At 37.6% G+C, this 12,595-nt stretch overlaps 1 protein-coding gene across 1 annotated transcript in view; it reads left to right on the forward strand.

The window, feature by feature from the left end:
- The window catches only part of LOC124788632 (fatty acid synthase-like), a 507,799-nt gene extending 502,671 nt beyond the window's left edge, over positions 1 to 5,128 (forward strand). Inside the window, exon 35 of the mRNA XM_047255903.1 lies at positions 4,718 to 5,128. Coding sequence (XP_047111859.1) covers positions 4,718 to 4,861 — 144 coding nt within the window. The 3' untranslated portion in view covers positions 4,862 to 5,128. The remainder of the gene's footprint in view (positions 1 to 4,717) is intronic.
- The last annotated feature ends 7,467 nt before the right edge of the window (positions 5,129 to 12,595 follow it).

The raw sequence follows: 12,595 nt of genomic DNA on the forward strand, positions 1-12,595 counted from the left end.
TCTTGTCAGGCCTCACCGACCAACATCGATACCTTTCCTCAGTGCAACACTCAATGAAGAATGGGCTGCCATTCCCCAAGAAATCTTCCAGCAGCTGATTGAACGTATGCCTGTGAAAGTGGAAGCTGTCGTCAAGGCATTACGTGGAGGGCACCATGAACTTGTAAGTCATTTTCAGCCAGGTGTTCGGATACTTTTGATCATATAGTGTACAGACATACATTGTGTTCAATAAATTCCATAATGAAGGAGAGCCTTTAGCAATGTGAAATGAGTCAAGTTTGTCTTCCATGTAGGAATTATGCCTTTGACTCCATAACATTTTAGTTTAGCTAGTAGAATATTGTAATCTACACAACTGAAGTCCATGGCAAGATCATAGAAAATTCCATTGAACCAGAATTGAGTCTGATAAATGATAAAAAAATGCTTTCACTGTGGAGATGTCTTTATGGAAGTGAAACTGAGCCGTTTTTGAAATGTTATTGTTAAGAAATTGTTCTTAATACTCTGTTATAAGCTATATTCTAAAACAATTATGAGAACAAATAAAGGTGAGAGATGGATTCATAATTAGATATCACTAGTTTATAGCCACTTTTGTGAATAGGGGATATTAGCACTAGCTTCAGTCTTTCTGGAAGCACACCTTGACTCACTGACTTATTACAGAGATAATTAAAGTAGATGCTACTAACACCCAAGCCTCCAGATATCACATACTCAGATAGGTACCAAACATTGTAAATAGAGTATCAACCAAAACACCAGTTGAGTTCATGCTATGTACTGTTGTTCAGTAGACAGGGGTAAATGGTAATTAAAAGTGTCACCAGTGCTACGTAGCACAGGTCAAGTACATCAGCGAGTGACAGTTTTGTTGCAGATCTCATGCGGGTGAGTTGGTAGTGTGTGAGACTGTCACACCAGAGGCTGCATGTTCAAACCCCAGTGATGACAATTTGTTTATATTTATGCATGAAACTGTTATATGGGAGAACATTTCCTGGACATGTGAAAAGGCTTTGCGGAGTTTGTAGCAATGTTCTTTCGGCAGTCTGCTTTTGCTTTGTTAGTTGGAAAGCAAACTTATAGAGTACATTAGTATAGATAAGTGTGATGTTCTGCCAGACATGAGTGACAGAACAGAGACCACTCATGATGAAGCAGCCAGTGCATTTGTAGTTTCACAGAATAAACATAAACAATCGGAACAGTAGAATATAGAAACAATTGCATCACACATGCAGAAGTATTAATAGTCCTGTACAACACTGTCACACATAATGCAATAAAAAAAGTCACCATTGGGATTTGAACCCAGGATCTTTGGTATGACAATCTAACACACTATCGACTTCCTAAATGCATTAGTTATTTACAGTTATGATTTTCCTGTGCTCCATAGAATTCAAGTTTTGGTTGATACTCCATCAACATACATTGGGTACAGATCTGAGTATGTGACTTCTGTAGGTTTGGGCGTAAGTCAACATGAGATTTTAGTACTTTGGTTGAAATACCATCACTTACACAAAGAGGTACAACTTTTCTGTGATTTAATGATTTTGGCAATCTCTCTAGCAGATAATTTGTCAAAACTGATGCCTGATGGTGGAGTATACCTGAGAAAGTTAATGGATGTGTTTTTAGTGCTATATTTTCCACCTGTTTTCTTTTACTGTTAGGAGACTGTGTTGAATTTAGTAGCCAATCAAGTGAGTTAGCATCATATGCTTTGCTGCTACTTTCGTTAGGGAGTTAAATATCATTTGCCTTACTAAGGTTATTCATCTCATGCCTAATAATGCTCCAATTTGCCTCACTGAGTTTATTCATTTTGCATCTAGTAATGTTCCTTTACCTTTGCTTTGTTATTGGAATTTTGAATTGTTAGTGCATATGCAGGGTTTTTGCTTTTTATGATGACAAGTAAAGAATTTTGTAACATCATTTCTGGAGTGCATGTTTAAGTCTTAATTAGGGATAGCTGATTTCATTCTCTCTCTTTCTCAAAAAAAAAAAGAAGGAAGAAAGCTCTCTTATTGGCACAAGATTTTTTAACCTCAACTATTAGCCTCCTTTTATCCCATCATCCATTACAATTATTCCTGACTGATTGTAGAAGGAAATTGGATTCATAGTGTTATAAGAATATTTTTGGAAAGACCTGGATTTATCATATACTATGTTCCCTTTGCAAACTTCTTCCCAATGTTCATCCGTCAAATACCTTCCGAAAAGTGTGTCTGAGTCAGAATTTACAGTTCTGTGAAACTGTTTTTTGTTTTCTCAGCTAGATCTGATTCATGGAAGTGTTTCATTGCTTATGATTAGACAAACCATTTATTTTGGGGCTCACAAAATAAATTATCAACTGCTGTTATGCTATGTCCTTCTGTTCTTGTTGAGAATATTACTATGTGTAGAAAACCAAAGCTGAACATCAATAATTGTAAGTGAACTTCATTTGTACAATAAGCTCTCTCTAATCTGGCCAGTCCTTGCCTATATGGGTGCTGGAGTAGTGGAAGTGCCAGATTATTGATAGTTCTGAAATTTAATTTAAACTCATATGGATTATACTTTAACATATCCAAAGATACATTCACTTCAACTTTGTTCTTGAGTGTGTACATATACAGTAGTATTGCTCACTCTGAAGCACATCCTGAACTTTTAGTTGAGGCAGTGATGGTATGTGACTAATGATGATACATGTCTCCAACCACTCACAACCACTTTACAAGCATTACATCAGTACTGCATGTATCTGGTTGTTGCATAATGTTCTCCAGGAAGATGTCTGCAGCTTCAGCACCAGCAGTGTGAGACATCTTCATGATCTCTCTTCCTGTTTTGCTTCCCCTTTTAGTCATTACTTTTCTGCACACTTTCAATTATTTCTTCAGCTGTTAAAATTTTGTGTAACTGACAGTTTTTCCTATTCAGCCACTTAGCAACATATTCTTCATCAGTTTCTCTTCCTCTTGGAATGTATAGCATTGTTTAACATTAAATGAAATATCAACATTGTTGCACATGATGATTCATTTCTGCTTGATGTAGTTATTACTGAGAAGTTGAACTACTGAGAGCTGAATTAGTGAGAGTTTAGTGGACTACCCAAGTTTAAATCAGTGTTAAAATCTCTACATACAGTGATGTACCGTGGATGCAGGAAGGTACATGATTTGAGGGGTGATAGTGTTGGTGATTCTGAATGAAAGACTTCCAATGAACACCTGTATGGCAGCCACACAGTACCTCACTCAAATATATCCTGCGCACTGGATAAGTCACCATGAAGTCATTTCTTGGCCACCGAGGTCACCCGAAGTGAAATGAGCATTGAAATAATCAGTAAAGGCAACACTACATAGCCTAATATTGCTTTGTATTCGCATGTAAGTACTGGTGAAGAAGGACGTGATGCCGCCCAGGTATTCAAGTAACATGAGTGAGCTCAAATCCGCTACACACCAGCTGCCTATAACAGCTGTAAAATGCAATGTAGTTGATGGTGTATATTTTGAACATCTTTTGTGAGGAAATGAATAGAATTAAACAAAGCATTAGATCAATACTTTTCATTTACTATCATCTGCATTTGTTGTGTTCCCCATTGTTTTAATTAGTTTTCTTGGAAACTGTTAATAACAGGACATATGTTCATATGGTGTTTTTTGTTCAGAATTACTAATGGTATCATCCCTCAAAGCATGTACATGTCCTCCTGATTCACTCTATATGTATCTATTAAGTTTTATTATTACTGTCTCTAATTGAGTAATGGAGTTTAATACATAAATGTGTGTCTGCACACTCTCTGAAAGTAAACAGTACCATTGTCAGACAGTGTCACACTGTCATACATGTTAGTCATTGTAACACCACAGTATGCCAAAAAGGTGTATATCATGCAGGAACAAAACTATACAACAGATTATCAAAACATAAAATCTCTTCCTGAACTAAAAAACTTTAAAAAGTCTGTGGCAACTTATTAACTGCAAAACTGCTGCCGTTCAATCTCATAGTGTGTTATGCAAGAAAAAATTTAATTCATGCTTTTAATTGTAGAAACAAGTTATAAATGTATAGTAGTTAATGAAATTTCTAAGTATTAACATTATGGATCCAATTTTTTATAAAAATTTACATGACATATGTTTGATAGTTGTAAAACCAAGAGCTAAAAAGGTTTTCTGTCCAATATCTTGTGTACAATATATTTATTGAAAAAGAGATTTATATGGACATATAAATAAGTAAAATGTACATGTTTCATTTAGACACATATTTCTACAGCTGCACTATATAGTTCAGTTTGTTGGAAGCAGACATAAAGGAAACATGAACAGAAAATTAACCTGTGATGGATATTTACATTTGCACTACCATTCACCTATGCAGTCAAGGCATGCACATTACTTTGAGCCTTGTACTTACACAATGGTTTGTCTCGTGCTGCCAGAGAGTACCACATGCTGCCCATAAAAACTTATCCACACAATTCATCTATGCCTTATTATTGAATAAAGCCACCTGATTATGGATATATACTTCTCCAAAATCCATAGTGGAAAAAGCAATAAACTTAACTGGTTACAGTAATTTGTATTTTCAGTTGATATTCATACTTAAACCGAATATTTTCATGAAAAGATATTAAACCATTGTCAGATAATTAATATTTTTTTTTCTTTAATGACAGCTAACCACTGGACCTTTTGATATAAAATACGTAGAAGGCAACCATACAACATTTTTGCAAGGTCCTGAGAGATGTAAAGCAGTAGCTGATAACATTAATGAATGGTTAGAAGAACACAAGTCTCTGCTACCAGACGGTTTTTGACAATAAACTGTGAAACAGGGCCATACAAGTGCATTAGCCAAATACTTTTCTTTTGCTCACATAATTGGCATGTGTAATACATGCATCACCTACAGATCTTTTTTATTGGTGTTATATCATGTTTATTATTTACGATATTATGTTGGATGGACTGGAAAATATAAGGATAATTATTATTACTGTCATTGTATTACCCATTCCTATAATGTACTAAAAATATTATAAAATTGTATTGCACTGAAATAGAAAACTGTATTAATAATTTTATATCACATGAATTATCAGTAAAAATATGTGTTGATGTATATGTATAACAGATTTCTTCTAACAGTTCATGTAATTAAACGTGAAGAGATCATACTGAAGAATGTATTCATTTTTAATAGCTGTAGTTCTAATTACAAGTCACAATCAAAATTACAGTTTCAATAATTTATGTTGATTATGTTCAATACAGCAGTATATAAATGGATTTTTCCACTATTTTTGGTTACTGATCATTTATATGAAATGATGAAATTCCTCTTGAAATCCTGGACTAAAGAAGGAATAATTAGCCTTTGAGTTTTACATCATAAGTGTTTCAGTAGCAAAACTGCCTTTAAGAAAGTAATTTGGTAATTTATCCTAATGTAGTTTAAAGGAAACAACTTAACTTCTCCCTGTGTCATATTTTACTCTGTTGTCTTTGGAGTTGAAATTGATCCATTTATAATGGTTAGATTATGAGCTATCTCTAAGAACCTACAATGCGATTTTGAGGAAGGGAGATGCACCATATAGTGAAAGAACAGAAAGCTCTTTGTTAGGTGTTGTGTCAGTATATACTTGGCAAATTCTATCCCTTGCAGTTTCTAGTGTAACCTGTATAAATCTGACCTAGGGATAATGAGATAGACATGAATCTAGGTCTTCATGATTTAAGGTCATCCACTTAAAATGGAGGCAAAAAGGAGTGTGGTATGTGAATGTAATGCACCTAAGGGTTGTTTAAAAAAGAGCCACATATTTCAGATAGTATTGGTCAAAACTACATGTAAAGCTCCTATAATGACGTGTCCACAAACCAATACCTTTTGAGACATGGGTCAGTCTGCCCTTTCATTTTCATCTGTCTGTTAAACAGTAGTGCAGCAGTGCTGCAATTGGTTTCCATTCATCCTGACACATCCTTCAGCCCATCATCCCAGTGAATCATGCTTTCTTTTCTCTATTTGGGTTGTGTCACATACACTGATCACACACTCCTGTAACATCTACACATTGTCAATGGGTTCAGCATACACCAATGCTTTTAAATATACCCAGAGCCATAAATCCAACAGATTCAGGTCCAGCGAATGGAGAGGCAACGTTACAGGACCTCCTCAATGAATAGATTGCCGCTGAAACATTGTGGTGAGATATTGTCACACGAGTTGTAGAAAATGGTTGGTGCCCCATTATGTGTAACCCATGATCATTGCCTTTCTACAATAGTAACATTCTCCAATAGTGGTGGTAATTCTTTGTGCAGCTTGCTGCAATAGTAAGGCGGCCTACACTACCGAATACTACAACGTACTTGCTTCAAATATAATGTCCCTATCTTAACAGGTATCACTTTCTGGACATATAATTACTGGGACTTTTCTTCTAGTTTTGACTAATACTACCTCTTGTAGTAATCTGTGACTTTTTTTAAAACACCCTGATTTTGCTGCACATTGGAACACTACAATAATATCAAGGACAGAGAGTACTACACAGTGGAGTGCTGAATATGCCACCCTACAACTTTTGAAAGAATTCTGGAGAAGCAGCTAAATGTACAAGTGCATGCTGAATATGCCACCCTACAACTTTTGAAAGAATTCTGGAGAAGCAGCTAAATGTACAAGTGCATGTGATATTTTCCTACAATACCAATAAATCTTGATGCAGTTCCATGTGGCAGTTGGGTATTCAGCTGTGTGGTTCATTTTGTAGAGGGAAAGAATCCACTAAACAGTTACAAAATATTTTTCCTAAACTTTATTTGCAGACTAATTCTGAAAGTTAATTTTCATTCTCAATGCTGTTTGATGTGCCAATATAACACCACACCACACACAAGAGAAGAACAATTACAAGCTCTTACATCGTGTTCAGGGGCTGACCTCAACTTGAGGCAGATTCCAAAAGATTGTAGCAGTGGCTGTCTTATATATGTTTGCTGTTATACTGGCACATCACACAGCATTGAGAATGGATATAAACTTCTGAAACTAACCTGCAAATGAAGTTCGAGTAAAAAAGTTGTAGCTGTTTGGCGGGTCCTTTTCCTCTACAAAATGGACAACAGATCTGTTCCAAGTAAACAACAAGTTTCCTATGAGATAATGTAAATATAGCAACTCCTAAACCAACATCACAGGCCATATCAAGTACTGGTACCACATAATTTCTCTCTCTTCTCATATGTGAATATAGTACTGAGCGTCTAGAAATGGCGAAGTCCACCTAAGAAGCATTTCTAAACATGATTCCTAGGAGGCATGCGATAGAGTCTTCAGTAAGTGATCTTAGAAGATACACCAGGACACACTCTCTGAAAAAGGCTGAGTAAAGGCAGTGTGATGGGAAACTTCCAGAAAATGGAAATTTGTATTACTATCATACAATTTTCACACTGATAGATATCTTGGTTCCATTGCACTGAAAGTGTTTTTATGTGCCTATGAGAGTACCCTTTATCAGAGCATTGTACACATATTTACATTGCTTTATGAATTGCTTATGTTGTCCAGTAATGTTGGTTCGACAGGTAAATATTTTGATCATGTGAATTAGATTTGCAGAAGATGTAGTAGAATTTCCCATTCTATTTTCTCTATTTCTTCTTACAGGGATCAAATGATTCCACTTCCAAATAATACAGAAGGCTGTTCCAATACTGCCTCATAACTGCCCACATTGCCCATCAGCCTGTTCAAAGGCAGGTGGTGAATGTTCATGTAGTCTACAGCCTGACTGACTGATTATGATTTGGTTTAGATACATTGATGACATCTGTACCATACGGATTCATGGTGAGGCTGAACTCCTAAAATTCCAGGAATCTCTCAATACCTTCTCCTAATTAAATTTTGCATGGTCCTATTCTGAATCCCATGCCACTTCCCTTGATGTTGATCTCGTCCTCACTGAAGGACAGCTACACACTTCCATCCATATTAAACCTACCAGAAAACAACATTACTTACATTTTGACAGTTGCCATCCTTTCCATGTCAAATGTTCCCTCCCATACAGCCTTGGCATTCGAGGCAAATGTATTTGTTCAGATGCAGGCTCTTTACAGCAATACACCACCATTCTCACCTTAGCCTTCACTACATATAATTACCGCACCAGCCTAGTTAAAAAGCAGATTTTCCAGGCCATCACATCCAATCCTGGTACTGCTCATCCCTTCACAAAACAGCTTCAGAGCACAACATTGGTGACTCAGTATTATCCTGGTGTGGAATGTGTCAATCAGCTACTTTGACAGGGCCTTGATTTCCTAAAATCATGCCCTGAAATGAGATTCTTTCTGTCTGAAATTTTGCCCACCCCACTTAGAATAGCTTTCCATCTCCCTCCCAATCTCTGCAATATTCCTGTCAGCCTATGCTCCTTCTGCACCCATCTTCCTACCCTATGGCTTCTACCCCTGTGACTATCCCCACTGCAAAACTTGCCCTATGCACCCTCCTACCACCACTTATATTAGCCCTGTAACTGGCAAAACATATACTATCAAAGGGAGAGCCACCTGCACAGTGACACATGTCATATACCAGCTATTATGTAAACACTATTCAGTCTTCTACATCGGCATGACTACCACTAAATTATCAATTAGGATGAATGGGTATAGACAGAGGGTTATACTGGCAATTCGCAAGATCCTGTTGCAGAGCATGCTCTACAACATGACATTCATGACCTTGGTGCTTGTTTCACCACATGCACCATCTGGATTCATACCCCGGACACCAGTTTCTCAGAACTCTGCATGTGAGAACTAGCACTATAACATGTCCTTGGTTCTCACCACCCACCAGGCCTTAATTTATGTTAATTTCTTCTGTCTCAGTATTTCTTCACTGTTGCTACACTTTGCTTCACTCCATTTTAGTTTCCTACATCTTTCATTGTCTTTCCCATCTATTTTTCATCACTCCCTCCCACCTCCATTACATATAATGCTCTTAGCTTCTCACTCTTATTAACTCATGCACGATGTTGTAGTAGTAATATCTGTCTTGTATATTACTGTGTTTTCCACCTTTAAGCTCTCAGGTTTCCAAACCTTGTCCAATGCATCCCCAACAATCAGTCTTTCCTTCTAATCCCGTATGGTAAGTCTTCCCTGATTGCAGTTCTGGGTGACTTTCCCAAAATCTACCCCTTTTTCTAGACCTCTCCAGTCCTTTTCCTTCACCCTTCTTCCTTCCCCTTCAACACTTCTGCCTAAAGAAAGGAGCCACTGGCTCTGAAAGCTTGCTGATCACAACATTCTTTTATGTGTGTGTTCTGCCACTGCTTGGTGAGTAGATTTTTTATCCGTCCAATTAAATAGTACGTCCAAGTAAGTTTGGCAAACTTTTAAAAACACACAGTGGTATCCTTCATTTGCAATTCAGGTAAACTTAAATAATGATAAGAAAGGTTAAACATGTTGCTTTAGTAAGGTTGGAGGAGTAACCAAAAAACTGAAAAGTTGTGCCTGAAAAAGGAGTACTGGATGGTACTCCTTACTGTGGAGGATAGGCTATTTATGGTAGTGCCAAAGAGTGTTACACTGAAAACACTTTGTTGAGAGGCATAATTCTCCTGTTCTATTCAATCAGACACAATTTCACCAACTCAGTATCTAAGAAACTGGTGATATAGGATGGTCTGTATGAATAGAGACAGCCAACAATGAAAGTCCCATCAATGTCCTAAGATACTATGCCATCAAATGGTGTTTTACGCCTTTTGAATGCCAAAAGGTATTCCTATGCAATGCTGTTTATGTAGGAAATCCTGTTACATTATTTACTCAGTTATAAGATGACGTTTTTTCCCCAAATTCATCGAAAAAAATCGTTGAACATATTCTCAGTTTCAATATAATAAACCTTCTTGAAACAGAGAAGTTTATGTCATGAATCAGCATGGCTTTAGAAAACATCACTTGAGCAAAACTCAGCTTGCTCTTTTCTCACATGGTATAGGGTGAACTACGAATGAAGGGCAACAGGCAGGTTCCATATTTCTAGATTTCAAGAGAGCACGACACAGTGCCCCACTGCAGGCTGTTACCGAAGGTATGAGCATATGTAGCACACCAATTACTAAGAAAGGCATCATGACTCAGAAAAAATCTGTGAAATTAATTTGTGGTGTACACCAAAGTACACCATGCCTTTGCAAAGAGCTTGAAATTAAGGAAACAACTTCATCATACCTGTAATCTCCTACGTGTCTGGTTGCAACCAATTTCTCCAAATACAGTAAAGGAAGTCCTGACAAAGGGTAAATAATTTAGAATTAAAGGAGATGACTCAGCAAATGGGAGAAGCTTTTAGTCATCAGCAGGCATACAGAAGACAATGGAAACTTTGTTAGCTTTCATTGTGGTGGACAATGTCTTGTGCCAGCACAGTATATATAAACAAAGATGATGTGACTTACCAAATGAAAGTGCTGCCATGTCGATAGACACACAAACAAACACAAACATACGCACAAAATTCAAGCTTTCGCAACCAATGGTTGCTTTGTCAGGAAAGAGGGAAGGAGAGGGAAAGACGAAAGGATGTGGGTTTTAAGGGAGAGGGTAAGGAGTCATTCCAATCCAGGGAGCAGAAAGACTTACCTTAGGGATATATATATATATATATATACAGGGTTATTAAAATGATTGAAGCGATTTCACAGCTCTACAATAACTTTATTATTTGAGATATTTTCACAATGCTTTGCACACACATACAAAAACTCAAAAAGTTTTTTTAGGCATTCACAAATGCTCGATATGTGCCCCTTTAGTGATTCAGCAGACATCAAGCCAATAATCAAGTTCCTCCCACACTCGGCGCAGCATGTCCCCATCAATGAGTTTGAAAGCATCGTTGATGCGAGCTCGCAGTTCTGGCACGTTTCTTGGTAGAGGAGGTTTAAACACTGAATCTTTCACATAACCCCACAGAAAGAAATTGCATGGGGTTAAGTCGGGAGAGCATGGAGGCCATGACATGAATTGCTGATCATGATCTCCACCACGACCGATCCATCGGTTTTCCAATCTCCTGTTTAAGAAATGCCGAACATCATGATGGAAGTGCAGTGGAGCACCATCCTGTTGAAAGATGAAGTCGGCGCTGTCAGTCTCCAGTTGTGGCATGAGCCAATTTTCCAACATGTCCAGATACATGTGTCCTGTAACGTTTTTTTCGCAGAAGAAAAAGGGGCTGTAAACTTTAAACCGTGAGATTGCACAAAACACATTAACTTTTGGTGAATTGCGAATTTGCTGCACGAATGCGTGAGGATTGTCTACCGCCCAGATTCGCACATTGTGTCTGTTCACTTCACCATTAAGGAAAAATTTTGCTTCATCACTGAAAACAAGTTTCGCACTGAACACATCCTCTTCCATGAGCTGTTGCAACCGCGCCGAAAATTCAAAGCTTTTGACTTTGTCATCGGGTGTCAGGGCTTGTAGCAATTGTAAACGGTAAGGCTTCTGCTTTAGCCTTTTCTGTAAGATTTTCCAAACCGTCGGCTGTGCTTGCTTTATTCGTCGACTTCCGTGGGCTATGCATGAAACTTGCCTGCACGCGTTCAACCGTTTCTTCGCTCACTGCAGGCCGAACCATTGATTTCCCCTTACAGAGGCATCCAGAAGCTTTAAACAGCGCATACCATCGTCGAATGGAGTTAGCAGTTGGTGGATCTTTGTTGAACTTCGTCCTGAAGTGTCGTTGCACTGTTATGACTGACTGATGTGAGTGCATTTCAAGCACGACATACGCTTTCTCAGCTCCTGTCGCCATTTTGTCTCACTGCGCTCTCGAGCACTCTGGCAACAGAAACCTGAAGTGCGGCTTCAGCCGAACAAAACTTTATGAGTTTTTCTACGTATCTGTAGTGTGTCGTGACCATATGTCAATGAATGGAGCTACAGTGAATTTATGAAATCGCTTCAATCATTTGTAATAGCCCTGTATATGTGTGTGTGTGTGTGTGTGTGTGTGTGTGTGTTTGTGTGTGTGTGTGTGTGTGGGTGTGTGTGTGTGTGTGTGTGTGTGTGTGTGTGTGTGTGTGATGAAGAGAGAGAGATAGAGAGCTTTTTACCAAAATATCAAAATTACGAAGAGAATAAATCTTAGTTTAAATGTAACTCAAGAAAGTACCTCTGGGATAAGCCCCTCTTCTCTTATGTGAATTATTCAGTAAAAACAGATACAATATAAAAGTTTTGTTCATTTCTGTGTAACAGTAATAAGCAAGAGTATTGTATCATTATTATGTTAATGGTACAGTCCTGAAAATTGTAATTGTATACACCTGTAGCTGTAATAATGTGAAAGAGATATAACATCTTTATCAGTATTTGTTATTATTGTTTTATTTAAATATTGTGTTCCTCACCACTTATATTCTTTGTAGTATCTATGCTGGCCCATCAACATCTGAGTGATGCAATTGCATTACAGATCCATGGAATGTGTATGA

Source organism: Schistocerca piceifrons, chromosome 3 (genome assembly GCF_021461385.2).
Source record: "Schistocerca piceifrons isolate TAMUIC-IGC-003096 chromosome 3, iqSchPice1.1, whole genome shotgun sequence".
NCBI lineage: Eukaryota > Metazoa > Arthropoda > Insecta > Orthoptera > Acrididae > Schistocerca > Schistocerca piceifrons.